General features: G+C 43.9%; 2 protein-coding genes across 3 annotated transcripts in view; one reads left to right on the top strand and one right to left on the bottom strand.

The window, feature by feature from the left end:
• FAM13C (family with sequence similarity 13 member C) overlaps window positions 1–11827 on the top strand; it is a 55472-nt gene extending 43645 nt beyond the window's left edge. Inside the window, exons 10-14 of the mRNA XM_081954543.1 lie at window positions 225–308; window positions 3182–3277; window positions 4029–4210; window positions 5297–5398; window positions 8543–11827. Of these exons, the coding sequence (XP_081810669.1) occupies window positions 225–308; window positions 3182–3277; window positions 4029–4210; window positions 5297–5398; window positions 8543–8666 (588 nt within the window). The 3' untranslated portion in view covers window positions 8667–11827. The remainder of the gene's footprint in view (window positions 1–224; window positions 309–3181; window positions 3278–4028; window positions 4211–5296; window positions 5399–8542) is intronic.
• Window positions 11823–23318, bottom strand: part of PHYHIPL (phytanoyl-CoA 2-hydroxylase interacting protein like) — a 71159-nt gene continuing 59663 nt past the window's right edge. For both annotated transcript variants that reach the window (XM_081954548.1, XM_081954549.1), the window contains exons 3-5: window positions 22630–22804; window positions 18167–18284; window positions 11823–16688 (exon numbers count right to left, since the gene is read on the bottom strand). In XM_081954548.1, the coding sequence (XP_081810674.1) occupies window positions 16154–16688; window positions 18167–18284; window positions 22630–22804 (828 nt within the window). In that variant the 3' untranslated portion in view covers window positions 11823–16153. The remainder of the gene's footprint in view (window positions 16689–18166; window positions 18285–22629; window positions 22805–23318) is intronic.

The following is a 23318-nucleotide window of genomic DNA, read 5'->3' as shown; positions in this document are numbered from 1 at the left end:
GCTGATGAGTGAGATGCATTTCGCAGGTAGGCACCTAGTGGTTGGTCATAGTTATCATGAGTCAGCCAGCTTCAAAGCATCATCCAGATTCTGCAGTAAAAAAAATTGCCGCCTGTGATTTTTATAAACCAGGTGAACTCATTCATATTATTTTATGCACGCATTTCCCTCCAGCAGATAACACTCAGTTGTTAATTTCTCTATAATCATTCTTTTTTAATTAGGCTATGACAAAAAAGCAAATGGCTTTGGAAAAACTCAGTCTCCAGAAAAGCCTACTCTATTTTGAAAGCATTCATGGACGGCCTGTAAGTATTTCTTAGAAAGAGAGATCAACTTCAGGTTAGCCATTAGAAAGAGTTTTCAGCAGGCGATGGCTTCCTCAGCCCACACACCAAAAATCAGTCTGAATTAGGTCCAGTACTTCAAGGAGCCTTCCACCATGTCATGTTTGATAGGTTCCTGAACAATATCTAGTTCTATCATATCTGTCTCTACCTCTATCTTCTATCTATCATATATTGTTCTCTCTGTCGTCTATCTATCATCTGTCGATCATCTATCTATCCCCACCTTCTCATTTAATTATCTCCTATATCCATCTCTCACAATTTTGAAGCTATCCAGCCCCAGGTGACTGTGGGACACTTTCTGAAATTCATGAAAGCCATATGGATCTTGAGGGGGGGGGTGCTAGTCCAGAGGGGGGAGGGGCACAGCAACAGGGAAGGCACCCTTCCTTGATCCCAAAACACAAGAGTGTTTTATTCTAATCAATCTCATCACATTCATGAAGACACACCTTGTGTTTAACAAGTACAGGACCACTGGATATAGGTACATTTCCCACCCAACTGGTTTGTGCAGTTGATACATATATCCCATCACACTAATCAGGGGTACCAAACACATCAACCGACAGGTCAGATGAAAGGGCTAGAAAGCACTTAAATTGATTAATTAACAACAAATTAAAGTCAGCCTGAGCTTTCATTGAACGTCATATCTAAGTGCTTAGCCCAGGGGTGTCCAAACTTGGGAACTTTAAGACTTGTGGACTTCAACTCCCAGAATTCCCCAGCCAGCATGGCTGGCTGGGGAATTCTGGGAGTTGAAGTCCACAAGTCTTAAAGTTCCCAAGTTTGGACACCCCTGGCTTAGCCATTGCCACTTTCTGGGATTTTTCCTCCTTTAGTCAATAATGTGGGGTTTCCTGGTGGTCTCCGTCCAAGTTCTAACCAGTCACCTTATCTTTCAAGGTCAGCAAAGGTCAAGTAGAAACTGCCACTTGATGTGAAGCAATAGAACAACCCAGTCTGGAACAGTTGTCTCTTTTTCACCATCAAGACATACATTCACAACTGTTCATCACCACGATTTCCATCCTTCCCTTCCATCCACATCCTTCCATCCATACCTAAGTCCTCATATAGTTGCTGGTCTAGAACGATGCTTCTCTTCTCACCAAGCAAACTAGAAGGGCTTTGAGATGTTGCAGGCAGATACTGCTTCAAGGCCTCTTGTGCCTGGAAGCAGCTTTTGGAGCTTACATCCAAACCATTGTGCAATTAGCAAAAATGGAAAAGCAATTGGGGAAATTTTGGTGAATTTGACATACTTTTTCACCCATTGCAAACCACACTAAAGGTTGCTCTGGACTGTGTCTCACCTACAGGCCAAAGGCTTACATGGTTTCTCCCCCCTCCTTTATTAAACTAGCTTAACTCTTCCTCTTATCTATTTCTTGTCTACTGGATCTGCACTTATGGACTATGTTCTTCTGCAATACCATTTTGACCTTTTATGGGTTCTCTAGCACAGCTTGTTCCTTTATCAATACTTGGGCTTGTGTGTCTTAGTGCGACAATCCTCAATGTATATGTTGTATGTTCTCCACTGAAGATGGATTATAGTTGACGGTTGATAGCCGAGAAGGACATGTCAGTCTGGTTTGGGTCTGTGTCCCTTTGGTGTATGTTTACTGATAAGTTCATTTGTGCATTAATATACAGATGTTTTCAAATGCAAAAATGCATCTGAATATTTAAATATACTCTTACTGAATTTTTTTCCCAATGTTTGTATATTTCCCTGCAAAATATGTTTTAAAATCTGTGATACACCTTTCAGTTAAGAACTGAGCTGAACATTTAGAAATGTACAAGATTTTGTGCCTAGCTAGCATATGATTAGCACATTTGTCTAGGAATGTTAAATGTCTTGTGGAGCATTCAGTTTTAACCCTTTTTGAGGCAGAGATCTGCCCACTCACCTCAATTCAAAGCCCATTTTTTTTCTGCCTAGAACAGCCCAACTGGTACTCTGAATATGCAATTTCTGTCAGAGAGGAGGACTTTTCTTGAAACCTCTTCCAACAGTTTTGAGGAGCTGCCATGAACTAAATCAAGCTGGTACCAATATATCATTCATCTTACCGGAGGCTCCTCCCTTGTAATACTTCCTTGATTCTCCCTTGAAATGTTGAAGTGGTGCAGGATCATGTCCTAAGATTGCAGAGTATGGACAGCAAGGGATTTGCCTGGAATGACCAAGATCTGCCAGTCTTACCGTGGCATGACCGACATTTAGTTATAATTTTTTTTTGCAGTTGCCAGAGGGAAAGATTAGGCAGGGAAAGTGAATTACAGTATGCCAGTTTGCTGCTAAGCAAGGAATGGTGAAGCAGCAGTCCAACTTCTGATTGGAAGTGGTGCTTCTCTAACACAAGGTACTACAAATCACAAACTTATGTCTTATATATTTAAATACTTGGAGGAAAAAAAATCATTGCGTGCAAGGTGAATATAGAGTCAGTTCTGATAAACGTGTTTATTTTATCAAAGCGTAGAACAATATTAAAATTGGGACAAACGATATCCCAACAGCACAGAAGTATCACTGTGTTTTGTGCCTCACATTCCTCGTGTTGGAATTTAAAAATCCACATAGAGCAGGGGTGTCCAAACTTGGGAACTTTCAGACTTGTGGACTTCGACTCCCAGAATTCCCCAGCCAGCATGGGTGGCTGGGGAATTCTGGGAGTCGAAGTCCACAAGTCTGAAAGTTCCCAAGTTTGGACATCCCTGACATAGAGACTTCCGTTGACGGATTGTGACTTTTAAGAAGAAATTTCAGGTGTTTCTTCAGAGCCAACCTGGTGCTCCTTACTTTTTCTTTCTAGGCTAACCAGCAAGACAGGAGTTTGATGAAGCCTCTTTATGAAAGATACAGAATTATAAAGCAGCTTCTATCAACACCCTCTTTGATTACAACTATTGTAAGTCTCGTGAGGATCGTGTGAAGAAATGCATCACATCCGATGATGTTTCTTGTAGGCTCTCTTCAAGTTGTGCGTTAGCTTTTGTTTTATGCATAAGGGTCTCGTCACTACATTTATTCTTCAGGAAATAAAACCCAGGGAACCTACTTGGACATACTTTCAAATAAGGCTGGATTGGGATCACTGGTTTGTAGTATCAAAGTAATTTCTGCCCAATTCTTAACAGTTATGGATAGTGCATGCTGTTGGTGACCACTGGGGTGTAGATATAATTGTGGTTACTTGCATGGAGAAAGCCCATTGCTCAGTTATTCTTTCTTCTGAAAGAATTTCATTAAAGACAGTCAGAACTGAAGAAGCTACTTGGGTGAGAAGCAAAACATTTTCAAGGAAAAAAAGACCAAGAAAGTCCATTTCCCTTTGGAAAAGCATCTTTGGGACATCCATTAAGGATAATTAGTCTCAGAGAACAACAAACATATGACTCAGAAAGTGTTAGACATGGTGTTAAAGTGTGATTTATTTACACTTCTAATAATGAGGACTAAGATCTTTCATAAGTGCCTGCAGCTTCTAACACAAGGAAAGCCTTGGGCAACCAACATTTGTAATACTTGAATAGAAACCAAGCCAGTCTGTTTATTCATATAATTTTTACTCTCTGGAATGAATGTTCTAGTCTCCTTCATATGAACGATGGGTGGGTAAGGAGTGAGGGACCCTGATAACTCTTTTTCCCTGTTCCAAGCAGGAGGAGGAAGATTCTGATGAAGAACCTCAGAGTAGTTCCACTAGGTCTCTCTACCGGCCTCCTCAGGCACAGATGGGTCACTCGGATGAGGAGAATGAACCCGCCTTAGTTTCACCTCAGGGTGAAAAGAAAGTGATGAAACAGCCAACCCTCATGTCCAATTTACATGAGGCCACCATGTGAGTGTCAACTTCCCCCTTGTTAAAATGACAATGCACCGGTTGGCATCGGGGATTTTGTCTGTTTGTTTATCAATCAAGCTTATTAAGTGATCATAGGAAAGAGTAGTGAAAAGAAGTGCCATCATTCACTTTATTGATTGTGTTCAGAGTGATCATTAGGGCACAATGCAAATCTGCACAATTGGTGTAAATTTTATTTATTTTTAATTTGCCAACAAGTACAAGGAAACAAGTATGAAAACACTTGAAAACAAATGGATATAAATAAGCAAAACATAGCCATAAACACATAAAAAGGGTACATATAAATGGGGACAGTAGGGCAGGGATGGTAGGCACGCTGGTGCGCTTATGCACGCCCCCTTAGGGACCTCTTAAGAAATGTGTAAGGTCCACGGATAGACAGCTTAAGGTCAAAGGTATGGGGGTTAGAGGAACTAATAACAGGATCAGGTAGGGGGTTCCAGACATTTACTACTCTATTGTTGAAATCGTTTTTCCTGCAGTCAAGATTAGAACGGATTACATTTAGTTTGTATCTATTGATAGTCCTTGTGTTATTGCAGTTGAAGTAAAAGTAGCTCAGGTTGGAAGGTAGACGGCGTAGTTCAAGATTATCCAGGCCTAAAATTTCAAGCCTGGTGGCAGATGGGATTTTATTACGAGCAGAGGAGTTCAGTACTCTTCTTGTAAAATACCTCTGATCCTTCTCTAAAGTTTTAATGTCTGAAATGCAGTGTGGGTTCCAGGCAGGTGAGCAGTATTCAAGGATAGGTCTGGCAAAGGTTTTGTGTGCCCCAATTAGCAGCATAGCGTTACCAGAGAGAAAACTACATAAAATAAGGTTGATGTTTCTCCTCCTACCAAGTAATCGTAAATACACGGCTCTTTTCTATTACACAGTTTTGAACTAGATAGGGAATCTTTTCTAAGAAGCAGTTGTGTGCATCCATCTCAAGGAGCGTCTCCAGGGGCAGCCGATCATGCAGCATGCTTATTTGGGATCCTGATTTGCTCAACCATCCATCCCCTTAGGAGTTTCCCAATCCTTCAGATCTTAAAATTCCAGTTCTTCTTTTGCAGGCCTGTCCTTCTGGAACATCTCAGAGAAACTAGAGCTGACAAGAAAAGGATAAGGAAAGTATTACGGGAATTTGAAGAAGAGTTCTTTAGACAAACAGGAAGGTGAGACAGTTGTGTGCATGTTCAATCTGAATCACGGATGGGCAGATCCTGATTTAAGCCACTGTTAACCTCCCCCAAATAATGGTTCACCACAGGAAGTTTGTAATGGGTTGGAAAAATCACGGCATTGGCTTGTTAGTATTTTCCAGGCTTGTGATAATCGAGAAAGGTATTAATGTTTTTTTTGTTGACACTGAGGTAGATTGCACCAGAGATGGGTTCCTACAAGTATGGTTTGGTTCGGCCAGATAGGTAGTAACTCCGGTGGACATGTGACCGTACCGGTTCTATCCTCAGTGGCACCATTTTTATTTTCTGTTCTGCATATGCACAGAACAATTTTCATTGATAAATTGTAATTTCGCCCCCATTTTTAATGGTGTGCACATGCCAGTCCCAGAGAGGTCCCAGTGATGGGCCGTTTGTTGCAAAGATGGAGATGTTTTTCCCTTCCCCCAGCCTCCAGAAGCACCCTGCAGGCTTCAGCAGGGCAGGGGGAAGGGGAAAATGCCCCAATTTTTGTGACAAACGGCCCATCTCTTGGAGTTCTCTGGGACTGGCATGCACACACCATTAAAAAAGGAGGGAAATTATATTTTTTCAATTTTTGCCGTTTTCCACCCATTTTTCACAAAAACAGGGGCATTTTTCCCTTTCCCCCATCCCTCCTGAAGCCTGCAGAGTGTTCCTGGGGGGCGGGGAGGACCGAAACTTTTTTTCTTTTTAGGTAGTTTACAGATGCTCCCTTAGCTCCGGTGAGGCTGGAGCCCCACCTGCCTGTCAAAACTTTTTGCCACCGTTTCCGTGGGCATGGCTTAGTGAGGGGGGGGGGTGTCATGTGACTGAGTGTGCATGAGTGACATCAAGTTGGCCATGCCCACTCAGTCACATGCCCCCCATTTAGCCACGCCCACCGAACCATTAGTAAAAAAAATTGAAACCAATCCCTGATTGCACCTTTCGATTCCAGCCATTTTGATTCCTGTACAGTATAATGGCAGAAAGTAGCCACCTGCAAATGTGTGAAATGGGAAGAATGGTACTTTCAGTCTAGACAGCTGGTGTTCCTGGAAATGATAACATTTTTATCCTCAGAGCACATGAGCAACTGGTAGGAGAGCACTGAGGTTACAATGCAGACTTTGGAGATTGTCATTCTGCAGGATTATTTGCATGTCACTTACAACTTCGGCAATCTTCTAAAAAGAAGCTAGATGAAAATAGCTTTGAAACCAACTCATTTGTTTGTTTCAAGTTCTACCCTACTTTTTGACCTGCAGGGGCCTCAGGTAGAAAAAATAATAGAAAATGGTTGAAATACATAAATAATATAACATCATCAACCACCAACTCAAAGGATCTAATAGAAGAGACAGTCTTGACTCTTCCTTAACTTTGCAGCAATAAGCAACATGCAAGAGAGGCCCCCTTTTGTGTGCTTGACAAATGGACTTTGGAAATTGGGGGCATCAATAAGAAAGGATCCCCTTCCCAAATATAATACCTAGAAAGCAGGGGTGGGTTTCAAAAATTTTTACTACTGGTTTGGTGAGCATGGCTAAATGGGGAGGCATGTGACTGAGTAGGTGTGGTCAACGTGACGTCACTCATGCCCACTCAGTCACATGACCTCCTCACCAAGCTATGCCCACTGAAACGGTGGCAAAAAGTTTTGACAGGGAGGGAGACTCCAACCTTGCTGGAACTAAGGGAGCGCCTGCAAACTACCCAGTAAGAAAAAAAAAGTTTTTGTCCTCCCCGGCCCCCAGGAACACTCTGCAAGGCTTCAGCAGGGCTGGGGGAAGGGAAAAACACCTCCGTTTTTGCAAAAAACGACCCATCTCTGGGACTTCTGTCGGACTGACATGCGCACACCATTAAAAAAGGGGGAAAATGATATTTTTTTCAATGAAGATTGTTCTGCGCATGTGCAGAACAGAAAATAAAGATGGCGGTGCAGAGGATAGAACCGGTACGGTCACATGTCCACCAGCGCCACTACCTATCCGGCCAGTCTGTAGGAACCCACCTCTGCTAGAAAGGATCATGTCAAGGGGGTGCATGCCATTTATAACTAGAAGAGGTAGCTCTTTTGCAAAGCATGGGCGACTCTGTTGACTCACCCCCAAATAAATCATTTTCACTGGGTGCAATCATGCGTAGCGTCAATTCTTAGAGACATAACTTTTTTTCCCACCATCATCTCTGGTGGGGGAGAAATTCACAAGAATTGTGAGCTTTGAGGATATTATTGGGGCAATGATGGCTCCCATTACTTGTTTTCCCCCTCCCTTTTCTGTAGCTGATAATTCCCCCCTCTCCCTTGAGGAGAGCAGGAAATAGAGGCTTGGCCAGGAATTGTCCTCTTGTGGGTCCAGCTAAGCCTCAAGCCACCCCTTGTGATGATTTGCAGTTTTTATTAGCAATGTATACTTGCTGCCATTCAGGTCAGGGCCATCTTAACAGCATTATAGGCCCCCCGAGCAAAGTAGTGTACTAGAGCCCCTACGACAACTACTCACAGAAATAAAAATATGAATGGTTGATAAAATTAAACATATATTTGCATATACATATATTAGTATTAATTAAAAAATGCAGTAAAATGTAATACATATGTTGCTGTATTTATATGATACAAGGTGCATTGAAGGGTTAACAGACACAGATTAATATGGGGCCCTTATGCTCGTGGGGCCCATGGGCAAGTGCCCATCAGCCCATGCGTTAAGACAGCCCTAAAGAAAATAAGTTCTCAGAAAGCCCCAGAAGAGAAAGTGGAACTGTCTGCCTCACAGGATATCTATAGCCTTTTGGCTAAGAGCTGAGCTTGTCAATCAGAAAGGTCGGCGGTTCGAATCCCTAGTATAGGTCTCCTGCTGAGCAGAGGGTTGGACAAGAAGATGACCTTGAAGGTCCCTTCCAACTCTGTTACTGTTAATCTTGAGACTAATTTTTGCAAATAAACATCTAAATCTCCTGGGATTGGAGGGGTGGCAGATATTTCCTTGGCTGTAATTCAGATTTTGCCTGCTCCCCTGCCATCTCTCGACTCCTCTGGCTAAAGCAATGCATGGTTGGTCTCCTGGTCGGAGGGACGTTGTGAATCCTTGAGGTCTGAATGCCCATTTTCTTGTTTCTCAGGAGTCCCCAGAAGGAAGACCGGATCTCCGTTTCAGAGGAATATTTGCAGTACAAGCACATCAAGGCCAAACTCCGCCTCCTGGAGGTTCTCATCAGCAAACATGATGTCTCCAAAACCATCTGAAGCCAGTAAAACTTCCTGATGTGAGGAAAGAGAATGCCTGGCTCTTTCTGCCCAGTGATTTGCTCTTGCGCTTCCTTAAGGTGATAATGCTCAGGTGAGCACAGCAGAAAGGTCACAGAGCAGGCATGAGACTGCCCAAGGAAGGAGTGACTGGATGGAGGTCAGGCTCTTTTCTGTGAATTCTCTCCTATTTCCAGAGTCTGTTTTCATCTAGACATTTGCCTGCTGCTGAGCTAAAGGGAAGCCCTATGCAATTTCAAGAAGGTGGCTTGGGAAGCTCTTGGGTCTTTGAAAGCTCTGCTGGAATGTATTTTGGATACTTGATATCCAAACTATCTGGCCACCATCATTTGAACAACGATGCTCAGAACATTGCAAGGGAAAAGGAGTAAGCAAGATGAGCTGTTTCTTTGATCTGCGCTTTCCAGAGGGAAGCCCATGTGTTGTATACAGCTGAGCTTTGTTGGTATGTCCAAAATTATGAATTCTAGGAGGGCAAAACCTCATAATTATGAAATCCCAGTTCAATTAACCCTTCCAAATTAATTGCACAATCTCCCCTATGCCTGAGATATTCCAGCAATCTTACCAAGAACCACAAAATGACAAGTCTCTTGTAAGTTGTTTGCCCTTCCGGCATTGCAATCTCACGAGATTCGTAGATTCAGGGAGATTTTCCAAGATTCAGTAATCTTGTGAAAGGGCCAATTCAGGAATCTTGGTATCACCCACTGCCTGCCTCTCACCACTTTTTGGCAAGAATGCTATAATTCCACATAAGGAGCGTCACCAAGCATTGACATCTGATGGAAGCTGTCACGATGTCCTACTCATCAGGATGTCATGAATTATGTAACATGGGTTAGTCACCCAAATTGCAATTGCAAATCAGAATACATGGTGCTAAAGTACAGAGTTCGGCTGTTGAGAATCTTCATCTTTGTCCATCTTCCTTTCTCTTTCTGGTAAACAAGAAGGCAGCATTTGGTGCTTTTGATGCAAAGACATGAGCAATGCTTAGTGAAATTTTCACAATAATTCTTACAAAAATGTTAAAGGGCCAGTAGGGAGCATTTGGGCTATGAGACCAGTTCTCAGTCCCCAGGACTAAATTATGCAATAATTTTTAAAAGGGTGGGTGAACTGTTGTTCTGTGCACATTGAAGGATTTTTTTTGGGAAAATGCAGTTGTTTGCAGATTTCAGCTTGCTATAGAGAGAATTTAGGGTGCGAGGTTGATGCCAAAGCTGGATCAGTTTTGTGTTTATCCAGCTGAAGTGTTTATACTGCAATTTCCCTCTCTGTTACGGACATCAGCATATCCGCGTTCTGTGTTTTTACCACTTCTGACTTTTCTTAAATAGGGATTGGGTGGATTAGAACATAATGCTTTTTGATGGGTTGTATTGAGAAGCCCAGCAATCAGAAAGTCATCTGTATGCATTGTCCCTGCCTTGCAGAGGCTTATATTTTAGTTAAACCTTGGGTCAATTGATGTTCAAGAGATGTCTCCTTCCCAAAGTGGCCTTGTTCTGCTCTGCCACTCATGTACTCTGGGAAAGATTCTGGATGCTGCAAAGACACGTAGAATGTTCAGTCCAGGCTGTGGAAGTGATGGAGAAGCCCTGAGAAGGGGAATGTTTGATTCAGACAGGGAGGGAATCATTTGGAAAATAGCTGGATGGGTTCTTGTACTCTTTCTTACTGAAGGAACAGGTTGTCTTCTGAACTATTGACTCTGCAGACAGCTAACTAGATTGGCCTAGTTTCCTGATTTTTCATGAAGTGTACAACTACTTTTGACTGAGTGATGGAGTTCTCTTCAGTTTGCATTGTGATGTCTACTAAGAGTGTACAAACATGGACTCATAGGGAAAATGCAGTGAAAAGTGGACCAATTTCTCTCTTGGACACTTCAACACTGCTTTCTGACTTTATAAAATTGGTCTGAGCTTTATCATAGAAACCATTCTGCTGAAACAAAAATACTAGTTTATCCAGCCTCCATGATCACTTGGGGGTGTATGTGTGTCTAAAAATAAATTTGCATTTGTGTGTGAGTTTAAGTGGGCATGTAGGTGTGCTGACTAATTCTCTTCCATCCCAGAGCCAGGATTTGGGAAAAACCATACCTCCCCATCTGTCCCATAAAACCAAGAAGGACCCATGCTCTTTTGGGTTTAAGCTGCCTGTGGGAAGCTGGTGGGAACCAAATTCCACCTGCCCCATCCTCTCTATAAAAGGTCAGAGGGGATCTAATGCCATATGAAGGACTATACTGTGGATTCTCACCTGCTGTTTAGAACAGGGGTCACCAACCTTTCGGACTTCAGGGACCACTAAATTCATAATTTTAAATCTTGTGGATCGCTAATATGAATTAGTGATGGGATGGGGTCCTTCAGGCACTTAGCTTGGCAACCTGTTAGCGGAGAGAAGCGCCTGGGATCAACCATAGTTTTGCTGTCCATTGCAGATAGGAATCTCAAATAAGGCCAAGAATGAATATTTGTCTTGTAGCCAGCTTGGGCGCTAGATCGGCCCCCTGCAAACTCTGTCTTTTGAGGAACCCGGCTGAAGTTTCACACAATGCTCACTGAAGTGCCTGGACTCCCAGGGAGGGAGGGAGGGAAGGGCTGGAGTTACTAAACAGGCAGCCAAGCTAAGTGCCTGAAGGACCCCATCCCGTCAGTGAGCTTTGGTGGGCCGTATCCGGCCCAGGGGCAATAGTTTGAGGATCCCTGATTTAGTGCAATATAAAAAAATGTAAAGATGCAAAGATTTTTCTGTGAACCACCAAAATTTTCTCATGGACCACTAGTGGTCCACAGACCACCAGTTGGTGACTGCTGATTTATAAGATTCTGCTTGGAGTAAATGGAATATGGATTTCCCCTCTTTCCTTCCCATATTATCTCATCCTTGTTCTTTGCACACAAGTTGTTTTCTCTTCTTCTGGCACTGAAAATCAGCCGTAGGAAAGGAAGAACTGAAAGGTGATTCCAGAAGTCCCAAGACGTCACAGTGGGGAAGGGAACCCCATGTAGAGAGTTCAGTTTCTCCTCCTTCGGAGGCCAGAGATGGAAGTGAAGTGAGAGAGAGGGGGGGGGAGGGAGGGAGAGAGAGGGGGGGAGGGAGGGAGAGAGAGGGGGGGAAAGGGAGAGAGACAGAGACTTTTGACTGTGTTTTCCTTTCCCATTACATATGCTCTAGTGAAATAGGGAAGAATCAATCTGTTTCCCAGGCTTAACACACTGTTTTCCCATCCATCCCTTCTGTCTAGCCTCTCTAAGGTCAGCTGTGTGACCACGTCCTGTTCCAAGTGCCATACAAGCAGGAAGGTTGGTGGGACTTTTAAAACAATCCCTGCAAGTTTGGAAGGTTCATCCCCTCCCCAGCTGTAGAAATCTGTTCTGTTTTGGCATTGTGCATGCTGGCATGGAGGTCACTCCCTGTATAATTGGTAATCATTAAGTTATTGGCTACTTTTTAATGGCTCAGGGCTATCCTTTGATGTTAGTTTAGGAGAAGGTCATCCATATATGGAAGGGTGACGGGTGGAGGAGTTAACCACTGTATTAAGCATGTAAGTGTGACTATTTTAGATATGAATCCAAAGTTTCAGGTGAAGTTTGCTTGTGATACTTGTCTATCACCATCTTCCCCATCCTTGCATCTTGATGATGGGTCGCATTAAACTCCACCATTCCTAAAGCCTATGACAGTTGTAGACCAAGAGAAGATACTTTTGTAGAGTATCTTTGGAAATTTAGACCCGTGCCTTAAAGTTTGACTTGGTACCCATAACTAATTATAATCAACTAGAAAACAATGTGAACTAAAGGTATACATGATAAAGTCATATATACAGTCTTCAATAAATGTGTCCCCTCCCTATCCCAGATATCTTCAGTTCCCCAAACTCCCCATCTTTGGGCAAGAATTCTTTGAGGAAACTCATATACTGTATGGAGAAGTGCTGAAGACAAGAATGCCTTGTAAAAGCAGAACCAAAGTGCTAGTGCCCCATTATTTTAAAGTTCTTTTAAATTAGACATTACCCTGCATCTTCTAGAACAAATCTCTCACCAGCGATGGTTGAAATTGGTTTAGTGGGTAAATATGCTTTGAGGTTGCTTTGCAAGAAAACAGATTTGAAAATTCAACAACATTGACTGTCTTATTGTTGGAAGCTCCTTCCTTCTTGGGATGGTTTGTGACACAGGTATTGTCAGTTTTTCAGTACTTTAGATTGTAATGTGGGTGAAAGCAACAGCAGGAGAAATTCACCCTCACAAGCTGTATGCTTCTAATCAGTGGCTACGGAGCCTGAATCCTGCCGTGTGTTTATGTCAGTTGCTGGCTTTCCACACTCAGTGGGGAGATACTTTAAAATGGTTGTTCTCATCTTCATTATCCTTCATTGTGATTTTGGACCTTATTTCTCCATGCTTCTCTTTCTCCCAGTTGGGTATGTCCATTTGTTTGTGTTTTCTGATTAATGTTGTGGTGCTTGCTTTGCTCCTGAGCTCATGGGCTACCACAGCCAACAGGATAATGTGGCCACTGGTCACATCCAGAGTTCCTGGATAAAGTAGCTTTCCCAAGGGAATACAAGAGCAAAACAATATAAATATTCCTGAAGTAAATGTTAACATGAGAGGTGATTTGGTGGAACTCTGCTTGATATATACAAATATCTAGAACTTGTTTATTTTAGGAGTAGAAAAGATAAGTGTTTTACAGGTCAGAGTTATGTGCCATCCCTTCTGAGGATAATGTACTTATGCATTAAGAAGCTAAAAAATAAATAAATGCAGCAGTTTTCCTATCTCATATCTGTGGATGGGAAAAGAATATCCGTTCACCAAAGAAATGACTTTCCAGCTATGGAAAGGAACATACAACAGATACCGAGACAGTAGGAAAAGTTTAATAAAAGAAGTTTAAAGTCCGTTGAAGATTGGCAAGGTTGTGTGAGGCTCCCACGTGACAAAAAAGATGACCGTAGCAACTTTGTCCTTTCTGATCACTCTCGGCCCAAGACGTTTTAATCAGATTAACGGGGATAAGACCAAACACGTCTCTCATTTTAATCCCTGTAGCATTTCTGTTTTGACCTTTCCATGCACCACCCAACACAAGGGGTGAATTCAGAAGGATGCAAATTAATCAGGAAAAAGTTGTGGGCTAAAAAGGTGTTTTTAGCAGAAGTTTAGTGCAGAAATTAAGTAGTGAAAATCAATTTTTGCACAGTTTGACACAGTTTTTAAGAAGGAAGATTAGGCATTTACGGGGTGGGGGAGGGTGGGGGAGGAACCCTTAAACAGGAAAGAGTAGCCAATACATTTCAGGATTTGTAAACTACCCCATCCTCTTCAAGAGAAACCTCCACGACTTGGTTGAAAGTAACCAAAACAAAACAAACTACTTGGTGGTCCATTCTAATCTTTATTTGTGTAGCACTTTTCTGTAGCACAATACTATAAAACGTTGCTTTTTATGATTACCAAAGCTTGTTTGAAAGCATGCACTTTGTAGGATCTTAATATTTCACATGTGATGATCGCCAAGGTACTCTGTTATAGTGATAATAGTTTATTGCATTATGATGTATGCAGATATTTAATCTAAGTGTCATGGTTACGAATGGTGGATGGTTGGGTTTTCTAATTTGGTTTACTATAGGCTAGAATAATATATACATGGCTGGTTCGTGCCAACTTGAGGTTACAAAGGAATAGATTTTATAAGCGAGTTATTCTCACAACTTAAAATAGATCACTTCTATATGGAGCATGACTGGGGTGGACAATCAGGAGACATCCCAAGGAACACAGGTTTAATGTCAACCAGATTCAAAGAAGACTCCAGGAACAGAAGCGTACTGTCTTTAGCCTTTGGGGTTCATCTCTTTGTAATGATGACACACAAAGGAGAGGCAGAGCCCTTGGTCCTGTCACTCTGGTGCCCTAGATGAAGGAGGAGTCCCACAGCTGAAGAGAGATGTGGGAGAGTACAGGAGCAGGTGAGATGTTCCTGTGTGGAGGGCAATGATTTCACAACATCAGAAATGGTGAGGGAGGCCAGGGAAATATCCCTCCAACCAGAGTTTTATGCAAACGTTGGGCAGGGCCTACTGTTCTTTCTGCTATAGGGTCATCAAGGAAGGCATTGGATGAATTCCATTATCCACCAACCTTGTCTGTAGGTCACTATATGTAAAAGTTGAAGCATGATTTCTAAAAAAAGAGAAAAAAAGAAAAAAAGAGAGGGGGGGGGGGAAAGGAATCTTTTAATGATTTGGGAAAGGTACGTGTCCCATGACTAAACTAAGTGGACTTTTTTGTTTGTTTGTATGTATGTTTGTTTCTATGGCAATTGATGTTTTAGTGTCGTTGGCTGCATCATTTATAACTGAACCAGAATGGTCTCCTTCATAAATCTGTTTTAATTAAAACTCATGTCAGAGCAACAGGAACAGATACACAAGTATTTGAAGTTTACAAACTACATCTTTGATAGGGGAAAATGCTGTCATGACATGTGTACAGTTGCTATTAAAATGCCATCTATATATTCTATATGATTGTATAATATTTTATACAACAGTACAAATAAAATATTTTTCTATTATGATGAAACACAGGTCTTCCGTTTGTTTGTTAGCTCATATAAATAACATAAATAACACTGTCAAACGACACATTGGAAGTGCTGACAATTTTTCTTTTCCTAGGCTTGTGAGAGTTAATCATGCTGCCATTATTACACCTGTTCATGCTGTTTAGAAATATTCCAGTTAAGTTGTTCAGCAGGTTAAAATGAATGCATATTTAAACACCATTTAGAAGCCAGGAAATTTTATTTTACTCAAGCTTGTTTATATAGATTTGTTACATTTGGCAGTATGGAGAGAGGAGGGACAAATTAACACCAATTGCAGCACCTAGATGTATAAATGGTTGCTAGGGAAAAAAAGAAAAGAAAACTAAAATACCCTCAAGATTTTGAACAGTTGAAAGCAGTGGCCGATCAGGAGGGGAGGAACGTGGGAAATACCAAAGGGCAGAACTACATGTTACACAGGGCGGCTGCAGGTAATACTGTCTCCACGTGGGGCTCCTTTGCTTTCTCCCCCATGACACGGGGACCCACTGACTGGCACGGTGATGCCATCCCATCCTGTGTCCCACCAGCAGCATCCAACCAGGACAGGGGAAGCACATAAGCTGTGGGTACAACGGCCAGCATGCTCGGCTTCAATGCTGTAGGGCAGAAGGGGAGAAAGATACTTCACTGGATGCCATCTAGGGGGCTGACCTAGCTTGGCTGGAACATGTAGCTCTGCTCAGAGAGGAACCATTGAAGAAATGGGTCACGGGGGCTTGCTTCTGGGTAGGAGGACATTCGTCATGCGTCTGTGTGGAGGGTGGAGAGAGGGCGTAGGCAACGGAGGAGGGTCCTAAGGAGGGTGGAGATAGAAATTAGCGTCCCACACTGATGTTACATGTCTTGCAGCTTGGATCTTTCTTGGCATTGGCAGTGGACAAACTCATGAGTTGGTGCCCGGTGATTTCTGCCACTGTGCCGAGGGAGAGACTGACCGGGTCAGTGTAAATCACTTCCAAGATGACATCCTGCGCATGGTGGTAAACCATGACTCCGTCTTCTTCGGTGCAGGTCAGGAATTTGTTATCCTGCAAGTTCAGCTGGGGCAGGCGCTGCTTGCAGAACTCGTCCCCCAGCGAGCCGACGGGGGCCAGGACAAGAATGACATAGTGGTAGGCCGTGTACATGCAGTAGAAGTCCCCAAAGTACAAATTTGTGTTTGGGTTGAAAAGTTTCTCGGCTGCAATGTCAAACCTGTATCTTCCGTAAGGCGAATCTTGGGGGGGCTTTCCAGTGTTGAATTCGGTGTGGCAGCTGAAAAAGATCCCCTCCAGCTTCCCGCTGATCGGAGAGCCATGGCTGCCGCTGTTATCCTTAACTGAGGGCTGCAGGATGCTTCCATGCTGCTCTCTAGAAATAAAGGACGGGGAACACGTTAAGTTCACAGTGGCATTAAGAGCAGGGGTCTCCAACCTTAACACGTTTAAGCAAAGCTGGCTGAGGAATTCTGAGAGTTGTAGTCCACAAGTCTTAATCTTGCCAAAGTTGGAGACGCCTGCATTAGAGCATGGGGACCATGCAGACCCCTATTGCTCAACCCTCACCCTGCTTGCATTTATGCAGAGAAACTGGACAATACAGATGTTGGCAGAAACCAAATCTGCTTTTATCGGGGAGCTGTGTTATCTTATTGGAGAGGGTCTCTAATTTTAGGTAGTGTGTGATATTGACTGGGAGACCAAAAGCAGCCCTCTTATTTTGAGAATAGAAAGTACAATTAGAAAGTTGCAACAATCTACATCGCAGTCGACCTACTTCTGTCCCCTTCCGAAGAGTCACTGGATTCGGACAGAGGGCTAAAGATTGTGCTACATCAAATAGTAAGGTGTTTGCCCCTAAAGCAAAGCATTCCATTAGGGCAAAGGGGAAACTTTAATGCCATAGGATGAGTTCTAGTTCTACTTTGTCTTCTTCTATCTTCTTCTATGCCTTCCATGCATTGAGGTGAAGAAAACTTTAGATGAGGTTCATTGTCTGTGTTGTTGTTTTTTATTTCTCAGAACCAAGATTGTGGATTTTACACCTCTCAGAGGTTCTGAGAGGAACATCATTTAAAGTTGAGATGAACCATTTTACAAGGAGGTGCAGCAGAGCAACTCTTTTCGGGATGGCAGCACAGCGACCCCCAGTGCCAGATGAGCTCATCCCAGGCCAGCAATGAAGCCACTCCAAGACAAGACATCACCGTTAATTTTTCCTGAACATCAGACTTCTATATCATAACTACTTGGCTTTCCTGTTTTTAAAGCTGTATCTGGTAGAACTGCTTTGCTTTTTTTAGATTTCAAGAATATTGGAAATAAATCTACTGAAGAGTACAACCCAGAGATGGCATTCAGCCAATTCTGACCAGTTCTGCCAGAACCGATAGCAGAAATTTTGAGTAATTCGGAAAACAGGCAAATACCACCTCTGGCTGGCCCCACCCCCATCTATTCACTTCTTCCCGAGTCCCAGCTGATTGGTTGGGTCTTTCAAGCTCTGGTTGAGAACAGAGCTTGAAAGCCGGTTAATGGAGTGGGGAGGGAATGGGTATTTTGCAGTATCCTTCCACTGCCATGCCCACCAAGCCAAGCCACATCTACCAAGCCTAGCCCACAGAACTGGTAGTAAAAATGTTTGAAACCCACCACTGGTGCAACCTACTATTCACTTATCAATGATAACACTTAGAGGGAACTGTTGCTAATTAAGAAGCAGGTTGCTCCTAGATCTGACGTGTTGAGCGCTTCCTGGTCACTTATCAGTGGGAAAAGCCATGCTCTTATCATCTCCTCCACATGTAGTCAGGCATCTCTGAAAAGCTGGCTCTTTTTGCCTTTGCTTACCTGATGTAGTCAAAATATTCTTTGTGCTGATTCCGATAAAAGACTGAAAATTTAAGCATACGGCCTGCAATCACTTCTGCCTTTTCCAAAAGTTGTGTTAAGTGAACCTTGGAATAATCTGTGAATACAAAACATTTTTGTTACTGAGGACAATGCACTGGTGCTTCCATATGGATGATTGATGGTGCTACGATATTATCACCTGGAACCCCAAAGCTAGCAAAATGCAGCAATCCATATGTGCATCCCTATTTCACCATTGGTTATTCTCTTTCAGGGTAAGCAACATGAGGTCAAGTTCAGAAGGACAGTAGGACATAGTAGGAAAAGGAAAGAAAGAAAGAAAGGAGGAAAGGTAAAAAGAAAAGGTAACCTTAAAGGAACATTATTTAGTATACTTCTCCAGATCTTCCTCTTGTTGCAAATTGCCTTGCTTCTATCATGCCCATACTTTGATTCATACCAGAGGTGGTACTCAGCAGGTTCTGACCAGTTCTGGAGAACTGGTAGCGGAAATTTTGAGTAGTTCGGAGAACTGGTAAATATCACCTCTGACTGGCTCCACCTGCATCTATTCTCTGCCTCCCGAGTCCCAGCTGATCAGGAAGAAATGGGGATTTTACAGTATCCTTCCCCTGGAGTGGGGAGGGAATGGAGATTTTACACTATCCGTCCTCTGCCACACCCACCAAGCCACGCCCACCATGCCATGCCATGCCCACCAACCCATACCCATACCCATAGAACCGGTAGTAAAAATGTTGAATCCCACACTGATTCATAACCCACCTTTTGTTCTCAATTTCTCAAATCTCTCTTTCTCTTTCTCTCCCCTTCCTTCCTTCCTTCCTTCCTTCCTTCCTTCCTTCCCTCCCTCCCTCCCTCCCTCCCTCCCTCCCTCCCTCCCTCCCTTTCTCTCTCTCTGGATTGGATATCCATTTGTCTGAAATGATAGAGGTTCCCTGCTTGAGCAGGGGATTGGATTAGAAGACCTCCAAGGTCCCTTCCAACTATGTTATTCTGTTATTTCATCAACTCTGTCCAAGTGTGACTTTCGTGGTCCTCCTTTTGTGTCTTTCACTCTTCCTTCATCTGAACATTTTGTGGCTCTATCCTCATTCCTTCTCTACGGATCAGCAAAGCACCTGAATGCAATTTTTCAATCCTGGTCACTTATTTTTGTATTCATCTTTGCAACAACCCAGTTCCCCTTCTCCTTTGACCTCCTATTTTCCTATCTTCCTCACAATCTTCTGAAGCACTGAACTCCCAGGGGATTCTCCTGACCTCCTCAGTGCTCAGTTCCCTCTCCCAAAATGACCACTCTTGCACCCAGCCATTTCTGCTTCTTCTAACTGCTATTTGTTTCTGACAAGCTGCCTCTGGGCCATAGCAGTAGTGGGATTCAAAATATTTTTGCTACCAGTTCTGTGGGTGTGGCTTGGTGGGCGTGGCTTGGTGGGCATGGCAGGGGAAGGATACAGCAAAATCTCCATTCCAGTGGTGGGTTTCAAAAATTTTTAGAACCTATTCTGTAAGTGTGGCCTGTTTTGTGGGAGTGGCTCAGCAGTCATGTGACTGGGTGGGAGTAGCTTGGCAGTCATGTGACTGGGTGGGTGTGGCCAACTTGGAAAAGGTGGTGAAACTCAGTTAACAATGCTCTTGCTTAGCAACCAAAATTTTGGGCTCAATTGTGGTCATGTTTTCTTTCTTTCTCTTTCTTTCTTTCTTTCTTTCTTTCTTTCTTTCTTTCTTTCTTTCTTTCCTTCCTTCCTTCCTTCCTTCCTTCCTTCCTTCCTTCCTTTTGTCTCTCTCCCCCTCTTTCTCTCGTTTTCTATCTTTGTTTCTCTCTCTCTTTTCTCTCCATCTCCTTCCATTCCTTCTTTCCTTTCTTTCTTGTGTGTATTTCTTCCTCTTCCTTCCTTCCTTCCTTCCTCCTTTCTCTCTCTCTCTCTCTCTCTCTCTCTTTCTCTCTCTTTCTCTCTCTTTCTCCACTCCCCCTCTCTCTCACACACACATCCAATTATATTTGTAGATATATTCCATGAACTAAAACCGGTGCCCAATAAATCCTATGATCATGGCATTCTATGTCCTACAAGCCCATTCACAAAGCTCCCAATTTAGCCTCTTACCGGTCTGAGGGTTAACTGAATATGGTTAGTCGTCCTGTTATCTCTTGGCCTTGGTTCCCGCCTTTTTAGCAGAGCGGCAGAGAGGTCTAATTTCAAACGGCTTTTTTCCCTTTTGCCGAAGCCAGATTTCTCTGCCGCTTGGCGGGTGACCTGGTGGGTGTCTGAAGATGTTGGGCACACCACGAAAGGCATGCACATCACACACACACACACACACACACACACACACACTGCTTGCCACAATGCAAGGCATATGTGTAAGGGGGACTGGATCAGCTGGGAGACTGGCAAAAAAGAAGCCTCTGTTTCTCTGCTGCTGCGGGTCACAGAGGAAGGAGGCAGGGATGATGGCCGGCACTCGCTCCCTCGCCGCTTTCCTGGCCAGTCACCCAGCTAAGCAGGGTTGCAGCCAGCGGGCCGCAGGGGCAGTGGTGGCAAGCAGTAAGTGAAGAGAGTGCAGGCTAATATCCCTGCCTCCTTCCTCCACGAGTACCTCTGGGGAGAAATCAGGAGAAGAGAGGGAGGAGAAGGCCCTCTTTAGCAGAAGCTCGCCCTTCTCCTCCCTCTCCCACAAAAACAGGCCACACCTACAGAAACAGGCCACACATAGCTGATTTCTTTCCGGCCGCACTTGCAGAGGAAGGAGGCAGGGATAGGGGCCGGTGGTCTCTTCACTTACCATTCACCACCACCGACCCTGCAGCCCATCAGCTGCAGTCCTGCTTAGATGGGTGGCTGGCCAGGAAAGCGGCGAGGGAGGCGAGCGCTGGCCATCATCCCTGTTTTTTCTGTCTGCGAGCTGCAGCAGCAGAGAAACAGATGCTTCTTTTTTGCTGCCTCCCAGCTGATCCAGTCCCCCTTGCGCCTTGCATTGCGGCAACGGTGTGTGTGTATGTGAGAGAGAGACAGCTGCCTGGTTTCCAATGGGGGGTGGGTGGGGAAGAAATCCATGCAGAGGGAGGAAAAATGCATGGATTTCTTACCCCCCATTGGAAACTGTCAAAGAGAAGGAAGCATGCACCACGTGGGCTTCTCCCAATCCTCCGCTCTGGCAAAGGAAGTGAGTGGGTGGGGCAAGCCTGGTATGGACAGGTGGGGTGAGCGAGCAAGCGAGCGAGTGGCAACTGGGTGGGCAGAGGTGCGAGCGGGGGGTGGGGCAGGCCAGGGGAGGGAGCATTCCGGTACAGGGCTCTGGAAGCTCAGGGACGGGAAGGCACACTAAATTTCTTGATCGGGTACCCAGAATAATATCTAAATGTTTGGGTTGGTCCCCAAATGAACCCTGGAACTTGATTTGATCCCTGAATGACCCCTGAAGCAGTGATGAAATTCAAAAATTTTTACTACCGTTTCTGTGGGCATGTATTGGTGTGCATGGCAGGGAAAGGATACTGCAAAATCTCCATTCCCTCCTCACTCTAGGGGAAAGATACTGTAAAATTCCCATTCCCTCCTCACTCCAGGGGAAGGATACTGCAAAATCCCCATTCCCTCCTCACTCCAAGGGAAGGATACTGCAAAATCTCCATTCCCTCCTCACTCTAGGGGAAGGATACTGTAAAATTCCCATTCCCTCCTCACTCCAGGGGAAGGATACTGCAAAATCCCCATTCCCTCCTCACTCCAGGGGAAGGATACTGCAAAATCTCCATTCCTTTCCCACCTCCAAGGGAAGGATACTGTAAAATTCCCATTCCCTCCTCACTCCAGGGGAAGGATAATGTAAAATCTCCACTCTCAGCCCACTCCATGGGAAGGATACTGCAAAATCTCCATTCCCTCCTCACTCTAGGGGAAGGATACTGTAAAATTCCCATTCCCTCCTCACTCCAGGGGAAGGATACTGCAAAATCCCCATTCCCTCCTCACTCCAGGGGAAGGATACTGCAAAATCTCCATTCCTTTCCCACCTCCAAGGGAAGGATACTGTAAAATTCCCATTCCCTCCTCACTCCAGGGGAAGGATAATGTAAAATCTCGATTCCCTCCCCACTCCAGGGGAAGGATACTGCAAAATCTCCATTCCTTTCCCACCTCCAAGGGAAGGATACTGTAAAATTCCCATTCCCTCCTCACTCCAGGGGAAGGATAATGTAAAATCTCGATTCCCTCCCCACTCCAGGGGAAGGTTACTGCAAAATCCCCATTTCCTCCCAATCAGCTGGGACTCAGGAGGCAGAGAATAGATGGGGCAGGGCCAGTCCGAGGTGGTATTTACAGGTTCTCTGAACTTCTCAAAATTTCCGCTACCGGTTCTCCAGAACTGATCAGAACCTGCTGAATCCCACCTCTAGGCCATAGGCTGGTTCTCACAAGTAGAGGACTGACCTGCCGTGCAGAATTCAATGATCTCACTCCATTCTGAAACTGTGTAGTCTCCATCCACTTGCTTGGAAGCTGTCTGCACAGCCACTGTGTATTCAGTCCGTGGGCTCAGGAACCAGTGGCCACGGACGGTCATAGGCAGGGGGACAGCTTTTGCCACTAGTTTTGTAGGCACATCCTAGTTGGGGAGGAAAAAGGGAGGAAAAAGTAAGAAGATAGAAAGAATGCCAGAAGATAAGTCAGCCTCCCAACTGTTGAGACTCGTTTCCCCAGCTTGGTGTTCTCCACTCTCATGGGGAACAGCTGTGGAGTGGGCAAACAACATCCTGTGCTAGGACACCACCACACAAACAGTGCAAATTACACAATGCATGTCAAATGATATACTTCATATTATTTTCACAGTGGTATTATGATGCATGTGATATTCAACATGGCTTTCTCCAGATGCCTGTGATTGGGGGTTGTGGATCAGATTAGTTTCTTACTAGAATTCAAATGTTTTGAAATGTTATTTTCTCTAATAAATTCTCTAATAGAAGAGAATTATTCAGGGGATAGATAGGCCATGACATAGGAAGGAAGAAATTAAGTAAGTAAGTTAGTAAGTAAGTAAGTAAGTTGGTATTTCCTGAATGCTTCTCTTACATTAGTTCAGTGGTGAGATTCAAAACTTTTCCCTACTAGTTCTG

Source organism: Natrix helvetica (genome assembly GCF_964273705.1).
Source record: "Natrix helvetica genome assembly, chromosome: 5".
Lineage (NCBI taxonomy): Eukaryota > Metazoa > Chordata > Lepidosauria > Squamata > Natricidae > Natrix > Natrix helvetica.
Note: the sequence above shows the minus strand (reverse complement) of the source record. Positions and strands in the feature narration are given on the sequence as shown.